At 45.9% G+C, this 21,018-nt stretch overlaps 1 protein-coding gene across 6 annotated transcripts in view; it reads right to left on the minus strand.

Moving 5' to 3' along the window:
• Positions 1–21,018, minus strand: part of LOC144306401 (uncharacterized) — a 68,915-nt gene that overhangs the window by 9,890 nt on the left and 38,007 nt on the right. For 2 of the 6 annotated variants that reach the window (XR_013373529.1, XR_013373513.1), the window contains 3 exons: positions 8,464–8,543; positions 6,664–6,838; positions 5,711–5,905 (listed from right to left, as the gene is read on the minus strand). Coding sequence is in view for 1 of the 6 variants with exons in the window: in XM_077885834.1 (XP_077741960.1) it covers positions 8,464–8,543 (80 nt within the window). In the remaining 5 variants the exon portion in view is untranslated. Of the gene's footprint in view, positions 1–2,961; positions 3,853–5,710; positions 5,906–6,663; positions 6,842–8,463; positions 8,544–21,018 lie in introns of those variants that run through there. The other 4 variants (XR_013373516.1, XR_013373502.1, XR_013373534.1 and 1 more) reach the window with 3 other exon arrangements.

The following is a 21,018-nucleotide window of genomic DNA, read 5'->3' on the forward strand; positions in this document are numbered from 1 at the left end:
GGCTCCTGGAGGCCAGTAGAGCTTGGGAGGAGACAGGACAACAAGGATGCCCCGATTCTGTCTCCACGGCCAGCCTTGGGGAGGAGCACAGAAAATGGTCCCATCCGTCCAGTCCATCCTCTCCCTTGGCACATTCCAGACCCTTCGTCCAGTACCTTAGGCCCCCTCTGCTTAAAAATCTCTCCCGTCGAGATGCAGCCCATGGGTCAGCTCCTCTGAGAAGCCTTCCTTCCTCCCCCAGGCGCACTTCTCTCTCCCCTCCTCTGCATCCTCCCAGCATGCAGCCTCCGCGACTCGCCTCCGTGCCATCCATCAGATTAACTTTGACCCCTTCTGCTCAAGGCTGCAAACTCCTTCCTACAGAGCCCAAGACTTACTCAACTGATTCATCACTGCATCCCTGACATTCGCCAGGGAGTCTTCCCTTAGTGGGTGCTCAGCAAATCTGGGGAGAGGGGAGGGGGGGCGGGAGGATGGACGCATTCAAATGATCAATATCTGTACTTGAAAAGGAAGGGTCTGGGAGCCTGGGGACAGGGAGGAACACGAGCTCTGCAGCTTTCCCTCCTGGTCAACATTCCGTGGGAACTAAGAACCCCACCACTGCTGACCTGGCTCCTCAGCATCTCGGAGACGCCCAGGGGCTCCCGACACCTGCCCCCCAAGAGCATGGGCAGTGGTGAAGACCAAGCCTCCTGCAGTGCTGGCGCGGAGGCCGTGTGAGCACAAGGAGAGCCGGTTAGCCCCTCCCAAAGCAAGCAGGAGGCGGAGGGGGCCCACGGACCACAGCAGGCCCCCTCCAGCTGCCTCTGTTCTGGGGGGGGGGGGGCCGGCTTCCACACACAGAGCTCCCCTCCTGCATGTGTGGTCCCTGAGAACAGCAGGATAATGTGATGAGACAAAGACGTCCTGGCTTCCAGCAGCGCGAGGCCTCACTTGGTCCCACGCGGCCGCCTGTCAAACAGGATGGGCAAGGAGCTGCCGGATGCCCCGCTCTAGGAGAAACTGGGGCAGTGGTTGCATTAGGTCAAAATCCTATCTCCCTGTGGACTCTTTACCCCCCAGGCTTCCTCCCAGATTGGGTCCCCTCCCATCAGCACGGCACCCCACCTCCCCTGACAGGGCTCCAGGGCGTAAGCGGGAGTGATGGGGAGAGGGGAGCACATGCAACCTCACCGGCAGTGCCCGTGTCCACCCTCAGGTCCCCTCTGCTCATCTGGCATCTCCGGTGGGTTCCTGGCACCTTGGACCACACAGCACCCACCCCACACCTGGGAAACACCCCCACTCCTTGATATCCCCAGATCATCTCCTGAGAGGGTTTACTGGGCCAGGGCAAGCTGTTCAGGACCCTCCAGAGTACTAGAACTCTGGAGTTAGGGGCGCCTGGGGGGCCCAGCAGTGGAGCGTCTGCCTTCAGCTCAGGTCCTGGGATCGAGTCCCACATCGGGCTCCCTGCGTGGAGCCTGCTTCTCCCTCTGCCTGTGTCTCTGCCTCTCTCTGGGTCTCTCATGAATAAATGAAATCTTTAAAAAAAAGAAAAACCTAGAGTTAACACTTCTCCATCCCTCCTGTCCCATAAACCGAGGCTTCACCTGTCTGCCAAATGAACTCCTTGATTTATTGGGCAACAGGACCTGATGAAAGCCAACACCCCCACGGTGTCCTGGAACACCTTCCCTGGTTGGCCTGGAGGGCCCACAGGATTAGGTGTATCTCTGACTTACTGATCCCGGATATGAAGGAATTCCCTAGAAATAATCCTCCGCTGAGATTTTAGGTAAACCCTGGGTGCTTTCAAGGGGCCCCTGAAATGGCAAGTTCGTACCAGGTGGAAAATTCTGTGATCACCCGAGCCCACCCCTGCAAGCTCCCAGGCTGCCCTGGTGACGGGAAGGGCCGGCGCCGCCCACGGGCCAGGACGAGCTTCAGAAGACACCCGAAGCTGACCTGTCAGGCTGTGCGGTCACCTGAGATAACCTTCCTCGCGCTATGGGGCCGCCGCTCCCAGGGCTCTTCCTTCCGCATTTCGCTCAGAGCCTACAGGAGACATCGCCTCGCTCTAAAGGGGCGCTGGCACACGCGCGGGATCCACGGTGGGTCTCTGTGACGGGCATCAGATGTAGGACGGACCTCAGGACCTAGGAAGTATCCGCAAAGATCTGGGGAAAACTGCAGGAAGCCTGTTGTATGGCTGCAAAATTTCTAAGATAAATTGGGCTTCCAACAATTATCACAGGGGACGGTGGCTCTCCACAGCCGGGAAACAGGTCCGCGCCTGACTTGGAGAGCAAAGGGCGGGTGGTAGGGCCACTGGCCGTGGGATAAGCCCAGGGGTTAGACCCCCTTCTTGGGCAGGTGCTCAGGGGAGCCTCCGCATTTCTGCATGAGTGAGCATCTGCAGGCCACGCTCCCTCGGGCACCAGTGGCACAGGACGTCGCAGAGGACCACTCAGGGATGCGGGGCCAGGCCTCCTCTTCGCTTTCCACCAGAGATGGGGCCTAGGGTCACTTCACCAACTGCAGTGTTACCGAAAAGGGCCAGGGTTCAGGAATCGGGTGTGGGGGAGGGCTTCGAGGTAGGCCCCGGGGGAAAGCAGGCTGGCTTCATGCCTTTAGGTCAATGGGTTTCAGACAGTGCTCTGAAGATTTCCTAAAGAAATCCACCCAGAAAAAAAAAAGAAAGAAAGAAAGAAATCCACTCAGACACACTCCAGGGAGGGGAGTTGCCCTCCTCTTCCACTGGTCACCTCACTTTTCTGCATTTTACACATTTGCACACATGAGTGTGCCTGCAGAAGACTTTTGTTTCAAAACTGGATTCTACTACCCTAAAGAAATTCTGGGGACCACTCTTTCAGATTTTCAAAGCAAAATAATGAGCTACTTCTGGCTTTATAATTACGTTGTCATTTATTTATTTTTTAATATGAAAAAGGACTTCATGAAGGTTGAGCCATCAGGTCAGGCCCTGCTGACTGTTCCAAACCAGGACTAGACCCTGCGGGCTGATTCACAGTCACATGGCTATTTGTAAGAGGACACCGCCACTTGGCAGCGGTGGCTCAGCTCTCTGAGGTGCAAGGGCTGTGCAAGCTGGGAGACACTTCTAACCTCGCGTGTGTGCACGTGTGTGTATATGTGCAAGCACGTTGTGTGCACAGTGGTGGCAGGAAGTCAGTATTGTAGGGGCATCAATTTGGGTGTTCTCCACACGTCCCTGGGCTGCTCCTGAGCTCCAGCGCTTTGCATTTCAGGAACCTGCCTTCACAATCTATGGAGCCAGTTCTGATTTGGGAAAGAATGGGGTGGGCCCTGTCCTCTGTCCGTGAGGGCCCACAGGACAGAACTAGGACCGTCTAGAAAGTTATGGAAAGATCTACCAAACGTCAATGAAAGTAAGACTCTGTGGCAATGGGGGTTGTTGGGGAAGTAAAGGCAGGCAGGGTTCATTTGCAGAGGTATGTGGATTTGACTCTCTGCTCCTGATCCAGTGCTCCACCTCCATCCTCTGTGGCTGGTTGAAAGGCAGTGGCAGGGTCAGGGCACACTGCTGAGAGTTTGGTGAAGGGAGTCAATGATGGGCTTGAGGGGATTCATGTCTTCTTCAGGGGGTGGGCGGCCTGACTCTCCAGCTCAGGCTCCTGCAGACAAGACAGCTGGGACTAGGCTCCCCCCAGGGACAGAGAGGGGAGAGAGGGGCTCACCATAGTGGGATGGCAGCATGCTGTGTTGAACCTAGCATTGATAAGACAGCTCAGCACAGAGCCCCGGGCCCCGGCTCCCTGCTCCAAAGCCCCATCCAGGGACCGGCGCTGGCTCTCCAAGAGCACCAGCCTTCAAGGGAAAATCCTGCAAAAGACAGGAGATGTGAATTTTGGCAGTGCTGTTGTGTGTGTGTGTATCTGTGTTTTCCAAAACACACAGGGTAAATGAGCCAGGATAAAAATAGACGGCAGCAAAGAGCCGGAAGTGGCTCAGCCTCACTTGCAGGTGCCAGTAACTCTCCTGCCCATCATTTCTCAGAATACAGAAGGTGTGCTTCCCCAGGAGGGACTGATGGAGGGAGGGACCAGCATTGCCACACCCAGCCTCTGACTCCCGGGATGCCCAGAGACCCTTTGTTAAATCAGAGACTAGAGAAACAACTCATGGAATGGAAGGTTCCTGCTTGGGAAGGTGGACTCCTTCCCAAACAGGAGTCTTGAGTTGTTATTACCTGATTCAAGGCCAGTGTCAGCCTCAATCCTGGCTGAGACCATTAGGAAAGATGGTTGCAAAGCAAACGTGAGCTCATTCATTAACTGAGCCAACAAGTCCTCGTGGGGAAGGAAGTAGAGGGAGTCTCCATCTATCTGTGAAATCCACTAATCAAAGGTCTGCTATACCCCAGGTTCTGTGCTAGGCCTAGGGTTATGATAGGGACCAAACACCCTGTCCTTGTCCCTGGGGAGGAGAGGCAGGAATTGACATCATTGGGTGGATATGGATGCCATGATTCGTCTAAAGAAGGCGCACTCTGGGGAGGGGAGAGGTTGGGTCTCATCATGGACACACTGAGTTCAAAGGGCCTATAGGATGCCAGACTAGAATGACCAGTGAGTCTTTAGGATTTAGGGTCTGGAGCAGGGCAGAGTCTGAGAGGCAGTGTCCGGAAAGCCAAGAGGAAACCAAAGAGAGTTATGAGGGGGAGGGAAGAGTCACTTGAGTCCATCAGTGCCGAGAGGTCAAGGAAGATAGACTCACTGAGATCTTAATGAGAAGAATGTCAGTGTCACGTCAGGGACATGGCCAAGTTCTGGTGGACTGAGGTGTGAGTAGGGGAGGCCATGGAAGCTACAAAGGTGAGGAGACACAATGGGTAGGAGCTGGAGGAGAAAGTGGGGTCAAGGAAGGTTTATGATTTGGTTCTATTAGGATGGAGGGACACGGTTTGAGGTTGTTGAGAAGGAGAGAGTAAGTTAAGAAGCAAGAGGGTCTAGAAAAAAAAAAAAAGGAGAGAGAGATTAGGAAGCCCAAGCAGGCAGGAATGTGAAGTGGAGCCCAAGTAGACTGGCCATGGTGGGAGAAGATGCTGTTTGCCTCATGTGGGAAAGGCGGAAGGGAGAGACAGCTAGGAACGCTTCCAGGTCCGCAGGCAGTTCTCACCTGTGGTCAGGGGGCATTTCTAGGAAGACCTAGGACAGAGGAGGAAATAAAAGGCCTGACCCCAACCTGCCCACAGTCACAGAGCTAGTGAGCCGCAGAGTCAGGATTCAAACCCAGATCCACGAGTCTCTAAGATCTACTCTCTTAATCCCACGGGCGCAGCAGCTTACTTTCCTCTCTGGGTCCCTTCTCCGAGTTTCCTTTTAAAAGTTCGCTCTTACTGGGAGAGGAGAAGAAGAAAGAAAAGCAAGGCGAGCTCTGTCATTCCGCTCTGGCCCTGAGGAGGGTATGAGCCCGGAGAATTAGTATAGCATTTACCACATCCTTAAAACAGGCCCGCAGTCTTCCGGGCCTTCCCCTTCAAATGATAAAGCAATTCATAAACACAAGACTTGCAGGGGAGAGCAATGAATCTCGGGGGCCCTGCTAATTAAAAAGCCCGTATTACATTACTTCCTCAAGGGCTCATCTTCTAATTTTTAGGATTATGGTACATTGATTAATTTATACAAGTTTTTAATCCCTCTGTGCTTAATGAAGTCCAGGAACATGGGAACAGGAGCATAATTGAGCTTCATATTATTTTATTAGGGAGAATTATGGTGCAATGTGTCGTGGAGAAGTTTGTGAGGGTGGGGAGGCCGCGCTCGCGCTGTTAACCAGCTGCTTTCCAAATGCCAGCAGGGACATTCCCTCGGGGGCGGGCACAGAGGGAGTTCATCTTGCTGAGCTCTGCTGTGCTTTGGCTCCCGGCGGCCTATAAGGAAAAGCGCCCGACTTCGGTATGGGGTGCTGTGCCCGCAATGGCACGGTCACCTTTCCATATATGTTCCCTCCCCTCCCCGGCACCCTATCACCCACATGCACACAACTGGCCCTGCCTCTGCCCCTGCCGCTCCCTCTGCCCCACATGCTCTTCTGTTCTCATTTCTTGATTCAGGCTCAAGTGCCATCTGGGGAGCCAGCCTCGAACCCATCCCCCTCCAGACAGAACCCACCTGTAGCAGAAGGCCTTGACATCCCCCCCCGCCCCCCCGGGGCTTCCCAGGTTTTTAAAAATCAAGAGATCTTGGGCTCATAGATCTCCTACATCTCCTGCAGGCCTAAGAGCCTGTGTCTTTGGCCTTGGGAGCTTCCACCCCAAGGGAATTTACTTAGTTACTCAGAGGGATTCAAAGGCTAGAACATTTCATAATAAACACGGTGGCTGAGGAAGAGAGAAGACAAGTTGGGAGAGACTTCCTCCCTAGAGCCCAGTCTCCCTGCCACCCAGGGTTTGCAAAAAGCCTGAACCGGGGGCGGCCGACTCGTGCTCCATCCCTGGCTCTGCCTCTAAGTCTCTAACTCACCTTGGGTGAGTTCCCTTCTCTAGGCCTCAGTTTCCCCAGCTGTGAGCTGAGGCAAGGGACCTACATCTGGCTCCTGAGGCCCTCCTCTGCAGGAACATTCAAGAATTCCAGAACTCCCCACAAATCTGCAGGATTCTGGCCCAGGGCCCTGGAGTTTGGGTCCTACCCCCTCTAGAGGCCAGAAGTGGAGTTGCAGGAGAAGGTGGCCAGTTTTTCCTGGATCTGGAAGATTTCAGGACAAATCCTTCACCCTCGAGCGCTGGCCCATCTCTGGTTCCTAAGGAAGCAGAGTCCAGAATCTGCATTGCATCTTGATTCTTGCTCCCTCCATCAGTTCAGACCTGCTGAAAAGGCACAAAGCGCTCTGTCTCACGCTCCTCCCCATGGAAAGTCTGTCACACCAGAGAAGGGAAAGAGAATTTTCTGGAGCTCTGGATGCCCCTAAAACCACAGCCTCAAAGAAGCTCATTGTTCACCAGGGAGAACGAGAGTGGAGACAGTGGCCTGGCATCTCTCAATCCCTCTCCAAGCCCACACTGCTGCTCCAATAAGGAGCATCTCCAGGGGATTTTTTTTTTTTTCAAGGAATCTGGTCACTGCCTAAAATTATTCTACCGTGAGATAGGCAGAATGGGGAATTCATGCTTGAAAAAAAAATCCAAATCCTGGGCCGTGACTCAAGGTCATATAATTCTACACCTTTGCTGGGGTGACAAGGAACTGAGGCAGAGAACGAGAGTAGCTGTCCTGGAGCAGACCGAGGTTCCTGACCCCAAACCCCATGCTAGACCCCCAAATCCCTGTCCAGGGACATTTCCTCCCACTTCAGGAAAGTTCCCAAACAGGCCTCCATCCACGGCATCCTGTGTCCAAAGTGAAGCAGAAAGTGCCTGGCGAAAGACTGCAGGGAACATTTGTCCAAATGACCATTTTACTACAATCGCGTTCGAAGCCCCCAGGTTCAGAAATGCATTCATTTCAGAGTTTCCTGTCATCATAACAATAAAACTGCCTGTTTCAATTTTATTCTTTAAAAACCAATAAAACAGAATTATCAGTGTGGTGTTTTCTTTTTCTTTAAAGTAGAATGGTTCAAGAGCCTTCCAGGGCCGGCCAAGGGAGCCTACGCAGGGGTTGGCAGGGGTCAGCTGGACGTGGAGCTCAAAGCTCAAACACTGGGTCCTTTCACCCCGGGACATGGACATACACAGGGAGCATAAAGTGAGGATGACCCTGCAAATTTCTCCATAGACGATCTCACCCAGACCTGGAAATCCCATTCATTCATCTATACAAAATTCTAAAGGAGCATCTAAAATTCTCAAGATGAGTCACTTTCTAAAGAGAAAAGCGTCACGTTCTGATGCTTTATTACAAATGGAAAACATCTACAGCCCGTGATGCATTATTAGTGGGGACCGGCTCACAAACAGTAAGGTCATTTGAAAGCAAGACTAAATTCACTTTTAAAAGAATAGTTTTAATTCTAAGTAAAATTTCAGACATGCTGAATGTCAGGTCATGAAAGCATGTACATCAGTTTCTGCAGCTGTAATATGTAGTCATATATTGGACCCCATTAAATATACATTTGGCCCCAAATCCAAACATGATGTCAAATGTCGGTTTAAATCTACAGGCCAACAAATCATGCTTTTTCATACTTCATGAAGCATCATTTGTCACTTATTACTTGGAGGAAGGTCAAAATTCACCTGTTTCCATATCATAAATATTATTTATGATTTTATTTAAAATGTTTTTTTAGTTCAATATTAATAACATATAGATTTACTGTCATTTCTTACTGGAAATCATGTTTTTAGTTTTTACCACATGAAAATATTGTTTTTTAAAATTCGAAAGTTTTTGTTTTGTTTTGTTTTTTGTTTTTACTTAAATACATGACTGTGAAGAAAATCTTCAAGCCAACCAATGTTAAGAAGTGCAGGTCTGATGAACTCACCTCCAACCACCTTCGGACGAAACCACAAAGCTGGATTTTGTCAACAGCCTCCAAGTTCTCCACACCGCAGGGTACACGAGCTAGAACATACATGGCAGATGGTGAAGTTACCTGTTGTCCATGGGGTTGGGCCCGCCCAGGAAGTACAAAAGGAGAAGGAAGGGTTTCTTCCCCCAAGAGAGCTAACAGCAACACATAGGGAGTCTGGGACCCCATATCCTGACCAAAGACGTCAACCTTTGGGTGCCTTCGTCTGCAACCTCACTAAGTCTCTAGCACATCCAGCTGCCTGGTATGCCTTGGTAGCTCCAAATGAGAGTGGAGATGGTGGCCTGGCATCTCTCAATCCCTCTCCAAGCCCACACTGCTGCTCCAACAGAAGCATCTCCAGGGGATTTTTTTCAAGGAAACTGATCACCACCTAAAATTATTCTACTGTGGGAGAGGCAGAAAGGGGAATCACTTTAAGAGCACCAAAAACTTGGACCCAATCACTATACATCACATACATTTCCAAGGGAAATGACCAGATGCAGACAAAGCTTTAAGTACAAAGATAGTCTGCAAGGTTTTGCTAATCATACCAAAATCCAAAAAGAACCTAAATCTCCCAAAGGGGATCATTCAAGTATATCACTGGTGCAAGCATTCATCGGAATAGAACGGAGTTCGTGTGGTGTGTAAGCCACGTGCACACCCATTCACACTGCCAGTTACAGAATATCAGAGCTGTGAGCACCTTGCTTACCGACATTTGTTTTATAAGGTAAAATGCATGGGGCATGAGGTTTTGAAAGGATAAGCTCAAAATTCCACCTTAAATTTGATAGTGATTAAGAGCACAAATTCTGCTGTGTGACCAGAGCTTGTGACATCTCAGGTCCCCTCATCTATACAATGGAGCTAATGAAAGCAGAATAACTGTGAGAATTAAATGAGATAAAAAATACGTAAAATGTTTAGGAAAAGCCTTGGTTTCTGTTGCAATTAACGCTTCCTTGTGGCATTATTATTGTTATTATCCTGCCTTGTTCACTTTTATTAAGATAACTGGATCTTTTATAGCCTTTGCTGTGAATATGTGTTCTCTCTGTTTTGTGAGAACCAGGACAATTTTCACTTTCTGACTCATGCTCTTAGTTAATTTCCTAACTTCTTTTTTTTTTTTTTTTAAACAAGGGACACATTTACTTCTATAACCAGAAAAAAATAATAATAATAAGAGGTGAAAGTAAGTTATTTCCCACAGAAAGCTCCCAAACCTGCCTGGTCTTAGTGGAGGGCTGGTGCTCTATTTGTGACTCAGGTGCTTTGGTGTCTCAGTTGGAAAGATCCCATTTTACAGATGAGAAAAGTGGGATACAGAAGAGTGAGAATTTTGGCCCACGGTTCCTCAGCCAATTAGTGATGGAGCTAGCACTGAAACCTATAAATCCTGACCCCCAGCTGTATGAAAATAGATTCAAAGTCCTGCTTCCTCTGTAGGTCATGGGATCCCCATTACCAGAAGCAATCAGAGACCAATGCTCACCTCTCAGAACAGCCACAGGAAAAGATTCCTTCAATGTGAACAAAGTAACCTGTCAAGATTTCTCTAGTGTTGGGATTCTATAATATAACTGTAGATATACTGGACTTTTAAAAAGCCAATCATGAGGACAGTGCCTTCCAACAAACGTATAGAAGTTCAAAAGAAAATAAAAGGATCTCACTTATGGTGGAGGAAAAAAAAAAAAAAAGAACTGTAATAGTGGCAGAGATAAACAAACCTTCCCAATGTGGAAAGCTCTGAAAGATGATTAAATTTTGTACATTCTGCCCTGCCCCTTTCCCTTCAATGGCCATGTGTGTGAGAGTGTGTATGTGTAAAGAATACTTAACATGAGATCTGCCCTCTTAACAAATTTTTAAGCATACAATTGTTGACTACAGGAACAATGTTATACAGCAGCTCTCGAGAGCTTATTCATCTTGCTTGACTGAAATAGCACTGTTCACAATAGCCAAGATGCAGAAACTGCATAAATGTCCCTGGATTGTGAGTGGAGTGTCTATTTTCTAAGGAAATGTAAGTTGCACCCTCTCAGAACTTTGAGGGTAGGAATGGCTGCCGGCTTCTTTACATGGAGGGCTCCTCTTCGTGGTCACAAAAAGCAACATAAGCAGAAATCAATCCTTCCTAATTTTCAGATGAGGAAAGGAGCTCTGAGAGGCCAAACAGCTTGCCTCAGGTTAGAAGGCTTTGGATCTCCAGGTATCATGTGGTCCACTCTGTGGCAGTGCTAAGGAGCAGCCAAGGGACAGCCTCCAAGGATGTGGGCCCTTTATCTGGGAGAGGCCAGACACCACTCAAATCAGGTCATCCTCAAACAGGCCTTGGCTGACACTTGTCAGTGGGCAAAGTGGGGGCATCTGGTCCCAGGAAATTGCAACAGAAACCATCCACAGCTCCCTGCCTCATGGTCTCTTAGGAGCAACAGAGACAAGAAAAGGACCATGTGAGAAAGAGGCTCTCCGTCCTGGAGACCTGGAGCAGGGTTCCATGAGTGTGACCAGGGAGGTGATTTTAGGTCAAATTACATGGAATCACACAAGAAAGAAGACATCTCCTCTTCTGAAGTCTCTTTCATTTTGTCTTCATTTTAAATCTATTATGGAACACTTAAGATACACAAAAAAGCATATGAAATACTGCCACTCAGGTACCTACTATTCTGCTTAAGAAATCAAACCTTATCGATATAGCTAAAGTCCCCAAGACTCCCTCCCCACTGCATGACTCTGACCTTACCTCTACCCCCAAGAAGGAACTGCTATCCCGAACTTAGTGTCTACCATTCCCATGTATTTCTTCATATTTTACTATATCCATCTGTGCCCCTAAGCAACATGTATTTCTTGGGGTTCTCCAGAGAAACAAAACTAATAGGACACACATAGGCATACAGAAAGAGATTTATTTTGAAGAGTTGCCTCGAGTGATCATGCAAGCTGGAGGCCCTACAAAGCCAGTGGTATAGTTCTAGTTCAAACCTGAAGGCCTAAGAAGCAGGGAAGCCAATGGTATTCCCAGTCCAAGTCCACAAGTCCAAGAATCAGGAGTATTGCTTTCCAAGGGCAGGAGAAAATGGATGTCTCAGCTCAGAGGCAGCAAATTACCCTTCCTCCGCCTTTTTGTTCTGTCCAGAACAATGGATTAGATGATGCCCACCAACACTGAGAAGGGTCTTTCTTTACTAGGTCTACCCATTCAACTACCAATCTCTTCTAGAAACACTCTCATGGTCATACCCAGAAATACTGTTATACCAGCTATTTGGGCATCCCTTAGCCCAGTCAGGCTGACACATAAAATTAACCATCACACACTGTCTTGTAGTTTTTATATATTTTTTAAGAACTTTATGTAAGTGGTATCATACATATGTTTTTCTTCCACAACTTTTCCCCCATTCAATCTCAAATTGACAGGATCCATCCACCTTGATCTATGTCACTCTAGTGGATTCAATTTCATTTCTGTGGCCAAATCCAGTTGACACCTGTTTTTGTAAGCAAAGTTACTGGAAAACATCCACACTTGTTCATGTAAGTATTGTCTATGGCTGCTTGATCACTAAAATGGCAGAACTGAATAGTCATGATAGAGATTGCATGGCCTGCAAAGCCTAAAATATTTTCTCTTTAGCCCTTTACAGAATAAGTTTCTTGATCCCTACCATAGAGTCGTCCATTATGACTATTATTTAGCTAATTCATTCATTCTTCTATTGATGGATGTGTACGTTGTTTCTAACTCACACTATTACAGACTATGGGCATGAACTTTCTCACATGTATCTGTTTGTGAAGTCACATGGGAGTTTCTCTAGGGTTCATGTCTATAGATGGAAGCACTGGGTCTTAGGGTTTTTGTCTGTTAAACTTTTGTAGACATTCAATTTTTTTTCCTAATTGATTTTACTAATTTACACCCCCAACAAGAATGTAAAATAGTTCTATGACACCAAGTTCACAACAACATTTGGCACTGTGGCACATTTTGTTGTTGGTAGTCTGATGAATACCATGTGTGTTCTTCCATCACTTGCCCATTCATATCTTTTGCCCACTTGCCCATGATGGTGTTTGTCTTCTCCTAATTGATTTATATCCACTTTCCATGTTCTGGATATTGATCTTTGTTGGTAATATTGCTAGTATCATCTCCCAGACAATTGGCTCTTGACTTTCAATAGACTTTGAATAGGTTTCAATATCAAACCTTTTTGATAACAGGTTTAAAATAAATACTTAGGAATAGAAATGACAGATCTCTCTTATGGTTTGTGCTTCTGTCTTGGGTAATTGTATACCCAAATGTTCAAATTCTGGCAATAAAGACAAAATGTTTTCCAAAGTATTTATGCCACTAGGGCAATGTCTCAGAAATCTGATAGACCCAGATTTACTCCAATACTAGGTATTTTCATCCTTTTAATTTGTGCCAATTGAGTGGATGAAAATAACCTTACTGTGACTTTAATTTGCATTTCCCACAGATGTTAAAGAAATACTAAATATCTCTTTGTGTGTTTACTGACCTTCTATACAGTCTCTACATACCAAATGTTGATTCATGTCTTTAATTTGGTTTCTGGAATTTTCTTTTTGATCTATAAGATCTTTTTTATATTTTTAATACTATTCCATTTCACGCTATGCATATTGTAAATATCTCCCCCCAGTTTATAACTTGTCTTTTCATTTGCTTTAAGGTGTCTGTTGAGAAACAAAAGTTCTTAAGTTTAATAAAGACAAATTTTCCAGTATTTTCTATAATCAATGCATTTTGTATCTTGTTAAGAAATCTTTCTCTACCCCTAAGGTTACCCAAGGTAAACTCTTGCAATATGTACAACAGGAGGCTATACAAAACTGTTCCTAACAGCATGGTTCATAACAGCAAACATCCTGGAAACAACCAAACCAAATGGCCATCACGGGGAGAATGTATAAACAAACTGGTATACTCACACATGGAATATTATAAAACAGTCAAATTAATTACAGTGAGACATAATAATAGAAAAATCTTAGGGATATAATATAAAGTGAATAAAGCAATTCTCAGGGCAGCCCCGGTGGCCCAGCGGTTTAGCGCCGCCTTGAGCCCGAGGTGTAATCCCAGAGACCTGGGATCAAGTCCCATGTCAGACTCCCTGCATGGAGCCTGCTTCTCCCACTGCCTGTGTCTCTGCCTCTCTCTCTCTCTCTCTCTCTCTCTCTCTCTGTGTCTGTCATGAATAAATAAATAAAATCTTTTAAAAAAGTGTTAGCTGTCATAAAGTAATTCTCAGAAGATGAAAAGCACCATGACACTCTTTTTATAAAGTTAAAAACAGTTAAATTTAAAACATACAGCTTAAGAAAACTTAAGTAGAATAAAACTATATAAAAAGAAAATAAACAGAATAGTGAGCATTTGGTGCAGAGTGATGGTTTCCTTGTGCTGCAGATAGGGAGACCATACTGTTTAGATATAGGATATTATCTCAAGGTAGTTTTTGTTTTAGATGATGTGTTGTTCATAAGTGCTCTCTGCATTATTAATAATAGTCGACCATAGCAAATAAAAGCAAGCCAAAATAATGGAGAGAGTATGCCACAAATCAGGGATTATAATTAATCCAATTCTGTCCATCTAAAATTTTAAAAAAATATTTCCTACACTGAAGTCATGAAGATAACCTTCTAAATCTTCATCTGAAGATTTTCTTAGTTTTTCCTCTTTGGTGTTTGATTCACCTGGAATTTATTTTTGTGTATGAGTTAGCAAGAGAATTGTTTTCCATATATATAATTAATTGTCCCTACACCATTCATTAATCTGTTATGTCATCTCTGTCACTAAAAGACTTGAGTAGGTGTGTGTCTGGCTTCTCCATTCTGTTCTGTTCATCTATTTCCACAATAATAGTATACCTTCTTGATAACTCTAGCTTTTTTAACAAGTCTTGGTGCCTGATAGAGTGATTCTGTACCTTAATCTTCCCCAAAGGTGCCCTCGCTATTCTTAGCCCTTTGTTATTCTATAGCCAATTTAGAATAAGCCTATGATACCCCACAATAACCTGTTCAGGTTTTTATTGGAATTATATTAAATTTATTAACTAATTTAGTAAGGAACAATATCTTTTTTTTTAAGTACCAACATCTTTTAAATAGAGAGTTTACATATCCTTGAACATGGTATATCTCTGTTTATTTAGGCTTTCTTTTAAATAAATCACATATAGCTTGTATTATATTTATTCCTAAGCATTTTATTCTTGTGCTGCTATTATAAATAGTATTTTTAATGGCTTGTTGATTATGTACAGAATACAACTGACTTATGTAGATGGATCTTATATCTAGCAAACTTAATAAACTATCTTCTTAATTCTAATTATTATCTTTAGAGTCTCTCAGGTTTTCTCTGTAGATAACCATAATTATCCATGAAGAATGCCAGTTTTATTTTCTCTTTACAGTCCTTATACCTCCTGTTATATATACATCTTGTGCTATGCTGTCCAAAGATGCCAATGTAATACTGAAAAGAAAAGGTAAGCATAAACATCCTTGTCTCCTTCTCAATTTTAAGAGAAATGTATATCTCCTCATTAAGTATGAGGAGGTTTTTAAAAATATTTTATTTATTCATGAGAGACACACACAGAGAGAGGCAGAGACACAGGCAGAGGGAGAAGCAGTCTCCATGCAGGAAGTCCAATGTGGGACTTGATCCCAGGACTCTGGGATCACACCCTGAGCCAAAGGCAAATGCTCAACCACTGAGCCACCCTAGGCATCCCGAAAAGTTTTTAATAGATTTTGGACATATATATTTTGTCAGGTTAAAGAAGTTTCCCACCACAAGGATTGTAGAAGTACAGAAGGTCCATGCCTATATGTCCCAATTTGCCAAATTTACACCTGTCATCCCAGGATAATTATTATCAGTGCCCCTTTCATCCTCTACAGGGTTCTAGTTTGGACAATAAATTATATGCTCCCTCTAACAGAAGGGTGACGTTACATGGCGATGACAGTGAGGCAATTTGATCTATGATTATGAGATAAATAAGAGGACCTTGGAGGCTTTTGTCAGCCTAGAGGCTCTAGGATGTTTTCTGCCTCACGGGGAAATTTCCAACCTCAAGTAACAAAGCAATAACGACCTACTCCTTCTCTTTGCAAATTCCTGAGGAGAAATGCTCCAGAGACAACCACTCTATTGCCCGAGTTGCCATAAGAGAAGCGAGAAACACACACAAAATGAAGTAATTATCTTATCAAAAACCCAGCACGATTGGCAATCTGAGAATGAAGCTGACAACAACCTGGCTTGTCACATGCTCTATTTTGTCACTTACATCCTCAATATAAATGCAAAAATGTGAAAACCAAGGGCTATATTGAATGGCAATGGATCCATTCTGACGCTGGGCATGAGCCACTTATTGAAGACATAAATTATAGTGCTGTCACCATCTCCCTTCCTATTTGCAAATAAATGTTGTCATCTAATTGTACAAGACTTGAAGATTGTTTAACAAATTTCTCCGAGGAAGGACTTGCAGCAGCTTGGATTCCCTGGACACTCAGATTCTATCTCTCTACTTTGCTCGTCTCTCTGCACGTGGCTCTTTTTGTTTTGCATGACAGGCACTGTTATCCCCTCTTCTCAGCCTTTCATGGAGCTAAAGCTACAAAGATCTGATGTGTTTCTTGACTGATTCCATTAAAGAATCATTAAGGATGAGAGATGGAGAGAGGCAGGCTCTAAATAAAGTAGTGAAAGGAAGGCCTTTCTTGATGCCTTGAGGGATCACCAAGCACAATCACCAAGGATCGGGGCTCTACAGCAGAGAACCTCTTCTTCCCCCACTCTATCGTGCCAGAAAAAGAAGAAGGAATACAAAGACAAGGAGCAAAGACTGAGAACAAGGCCTGGAGTTACTGGAACACTTGGGGGGTTAGTGTTTCTGAGTATGTATATGTTCATTTGCTACCTGTACATAAGAGAAAACTTCAGGGATGACAGCACAAGCGATAAGGGCAGAACCACAGTGATGCTGGCTGGGTCCAACTCATGAATTTATTCATTACCCCACAACAAACTATTGGGCACTAGCTAGTTTGGATTCTTCCAGGAGCAGACTCTCAGATAAGAATGCAAGTGCTGGATCCCCAGGTGGCTCAGCGGTTTGGTGCCTGCCTTTGGCCCAGGGCGTGATCCTGGAGTCCCAGGATCGAGTCCCACGTTGGGCTCCCGGCATCGAGCCTGCTTCTCCCTCCTCCTGTGTCTCTGCCTCTCTCTCTCTCTCTGTCTATCATAAATAAGTAAATAAATATTTAAATAAATAAATAAATAAATAAATAAATAAATAAATAAATAAGAATGCAAGTGCTAGCAGTCTGTTTGGGAGACAAAGGAAACACCTGAAGAGGAGTTTGAAATTGGTAAGAAAGAGGAGTGTGGCCAATAAGAACACCTTATCAAGCTCCCCCTATGGTGACCTCTGAGATTTGGTGCCTGGCCTGTGCCTTGGACTTACCCTGCTAGAGAGCAGAGAGCTGGGGTACTTACACACTCTGCCATTACTTGAAAGCTGCTTTTCCAGGGGTGTTAATTTCCCCATTTCTGGTCTTCCAGACAAAGGTCTACCCTGTCCCACGCCTTCAGTGGGGCAGAGAGGGCTTCAGCAACCTAAGAGAGTCCCCAGGCAAAAAAAATATAGACACTAGCAGGAAGAAAACAGGCCAAGTGACTTTAAAATGGTAAGGGTTAGGAGAGAGGGACGGGGCGCCAAGGTCTGCTACCAGATCCTACTCTTGCCAAGAGCCATGCTACATGCCCTGGCTCTAACTATGAGCAAGTGAGAGAGGGTCTCTGAGGCCATGCAGAACTTGCTGGAGACAAACAGCAGGCTATGTGTTGCTGCACTTCTCTTTCCTCTTCCCAAGACAGACAAAAGGCTGCCACAAGCCTACGCCCTGCGTGTGCACCCTGCAGTCACCTCTGCATTGCCAGGGTCTTGCACGTCTGCCTGTCGTATGTCTTCATGTCCATCCCTCCCTCTCTCGGTCCCTCTCCCCAGGCTCTGAAATGTCTCCTTCCACTTCATCCACATCATCTCATAAAAACACTGATGTTACAGTTGCATCAAAAATAACAAAATACCTAGTAATCAATTTAACCAAGAAGATGAAAGACCTAGATATTGAAAACTATACAAATAAATGGATACACCATGCTCATGGATTGGAAAATTTAATGCTGTTGAACTGGACATTCTAACCCAAGTGATATAAAGATTCGATGCAACCCTGATCAAAATTCCAATGGCATTTTCCACAGATATAGAACAAAAACATCCTAAAATCTGTATAAAACCATAAATATTCTAAATAGTCAAAGCAATCTTGAAAAGAACAAAGTTGGAGGCATCACACTCCCTGGTTTCAAAGAGTATTAAAAAGCTATAGTAAATAAAAACACTATGGTACTGGCATAAAAACACATAGATCAGTGAACAGAACTGAGAGCCCAGAAATAAACCCACACCTACAGGGGTCAATTAATTTATAATAAATGAGCCAAGAGTATACAATGGGGAAAGGATGGTCTCTTCTATAAATGGTACTGGGAAAATTGGAGAGCCACATGCAAAAGAATGAAACTGGACCACCATCTAACACAATACACAAAAATTAACTCAAAAAAATTCAGATTACAAATCTGAATATAAGCCCTGAGACTATAAAACTAGAAGAAAATAGGCAGTAAACTCTTTGGCATTGGTCTTGGTGATGGTATTTTGAATCTCACACCAAAAGCAAAAGCAATGGAGGTGAAATAAGCAAGTGGGACTAGAGCAAACTAAAAAGTTTCTGTACAAAAAAAATAAATAAATAAGAAACTAAAAGTTTTGCACAGCAAAGGGATCCACTAACAAAATGAAAAGACAACCTACTGAATAGAAGAAAATGTTTGCAAGTCATAGATCTGGTAAGGGGCTATTATGAAAAATATATTGAGAACTTATACAACTCAGTAGCAAAAGAAATCCAATTAAAAATGGGCAGATCTGAAAAGACTTTTTTTCAAAGAAGACTTACAGGTACATGACAAGATTGTCGACATCATGAATCATAAGGGAAAGACAAATCTACAGCAAGATATACCTGTTAGGATGGCTATTATCAAAAAGATTAGAAACAAAAGGGGCTGGAGAGGATGTGGACAAAAGGGAGCCCCCTATGCACTGTTGGTGGGAACATAAATTGGAGCAGCCACTTTGGAAAACAACATGGAGATTCTTAAACACAGTAAAAATAGAGGTACTATATGATCTAGCAATTCCACTTCTGGGTATTTATCTGAAGAAATTGAAAACACTAACTCGAAAAGATATATGCACCCTAATACTCACTGCAGCATTATTTACAACAGCCAAGATATGGAAACAACACAAGTGTCCTTCAACGGATGAACAGATAAAGAAATTGTGACATATACACACGATGGAATACTATTCAATCATCAATAAGAATGAAATCTTGCCATTTGCAACAACACAGATGGATCTCAAGGGCATTATGCTAAGTGAAATAAATCAGACCGAGAAAGACATATGCCATATGATCTCTCTCCTATGGAATCTAAAATAAAAAATTTTTAATTAAAAAAAAAAAAAAAAACAAGCTCATAGCTACAGAGACAGTTGCCAGCAGTAGGAGTAGAGAGGTGAGAGAAACTGGGTTTTTGTTTTATTTTTTAGTTTAAAATAAATTGACAAAAAAGTAAATAAATAATAGTGATGAACGATACCTTTATTGAGTACATACTACATGCTAGTTACTAGGCTAACTTACGGTTATTATCTCATTTAAGTCCCCTAAACAATGATACCCTCATGCTCATGCTCCCAACCCTGCTCCTGTCTCATTCCACCTGCCAGATGAGGCCTCCTTAGAAAACGACGTGACCCAAACCAAATGCAAGGTGGCCCAGGCAACTGGTCACTCCCCGCCCTGGGTGAGCCGGGCAGTGTTTACCCAGGCCCGTCAAGCCCGGCCTCTGTGGTCTCCTGCAGCTGCAGTCCCACATGGCCTGCGTCCTACAGAAGGCCCCTTCTGCTCCATTCTGGGGACTAGCCCCACCTCCTAGGCGTAGCCATGCCCCGCATCCCCCATGTTAGGGTCCCCGGAGGCAGGAGAATGGACAAAATGGCTTCTGTGGTCATTTGCTTTAGACAGATGTCACATTTTGCACCCCTTTCCTCCAGGCTTCTAACTTTGCAGCCTGAAAACGAGGGACTGGACTGAATCAGGAACCCTCGAACTCTACTCTCATAAGTCAGGATTCCACTTCTCACAGATCAGTGCATTACCTCCTTCACTGATGATGTATTTTCATGGTGCTTTCTAGACACAGTGCCCTGGTGATAAGGGAGTAGTTTACATGGTGGGGATCCAGGCACCTGGCAAGGTGGTAGGAGACTCTTGGGGGGGGGGTACATCTGGGTGGCCCCCTCGGCCGCTGGTGCAGCCAAAGAGCTCAGAGTCAGAGCTTGGGAAAATTCAGGCCAAGAAGGGTCAATGACGACGAAAGGAAAGATAATCACTCTCTACCGGGGGGAAAAGCAGCAAAGGAAGGCCGAGCTGCTTATCTTGCTTTCTGGCAGAAGGAGGGACCACCAAGGCGGTATTTCAAACACCCCTGGCCGCGCTCCCCAGCACCATCCCCCAGGCTCCTGCAGAGAGAACATCCTAACACAACTCCTCATTTTCTTCTGCACTTTTGAAGTCCAAGTGTGGTCTGGTTAATTAGATGCTAGCGGGGGCCGGGGACCCTGGGATCCAAACGCAATAAATTCCGTCTCTGAAAGACACAGAGGTCAGGAGCGCAGGAGGCTTGGGCGCCCGCTGACCTGTGGGGCATTTGCTGGGCCAGGCTCCTTAGGGTGGGGGGTGAAGGAGCAAGGGGGCAGGGGGGCAGGGGTGGAGAAGCCCGTGGGAATGCACAGTTTCAGCCACTGTCCACCCCTCGCAGGAGGCTGGCCCTTGCAGGTAACTGCCGGCCTTCCTTCTGCCTCCTGCTGAAATCCAGCCCACTGGCGCTGCTGTCTCTCGGGGGAACCCCCCTACCCCCCCCCCCGGGGCCTTGGGCCACAGAACCAGAGGCTCCTTTGCCCAACCTCTACCCCCTACTTCTCCGACCCCAACGACAAGGAAGCCCCAACATGGGCCACCCAGCCTGCGGCCTCCGGAGCCCCGGCTCCCAGCAAGGTGCACATGGAGAGCAGGTGCACTGCGGTCCGGGTGCGGGTCCAGGTGCGGGTCCAGGTGCAGGTCCAGGCCCGGACCCTCCGGCCTCAGTCTCCCCACCGATGCTCCTGCTCCGGGGGCAGCTCTCCAGGCCCTTCCCGCCCCCCTTCCTGAGTGAGCACCCCCCGCTGTCTTTGCCGGGATTCTGACCCCTTGGCCAACCCTGGACGATGCCCCATGCCCCAGGCACTCTGT

The sequence above is a fragment of the Canis aureus genome, chromosome 3 (genome assembly GCF_053574225.1).
Source record: "Canis aureus isolate CA01 chromosome 3, VMU_Caureus_v.1.0, whole genome shotgun sequence".
NCBI classification, from domain to species: Eukaryota; Metazoa; Chordata; class Mammalia; order Carnivora; family Canidae; genus Canis; species Canis aureus.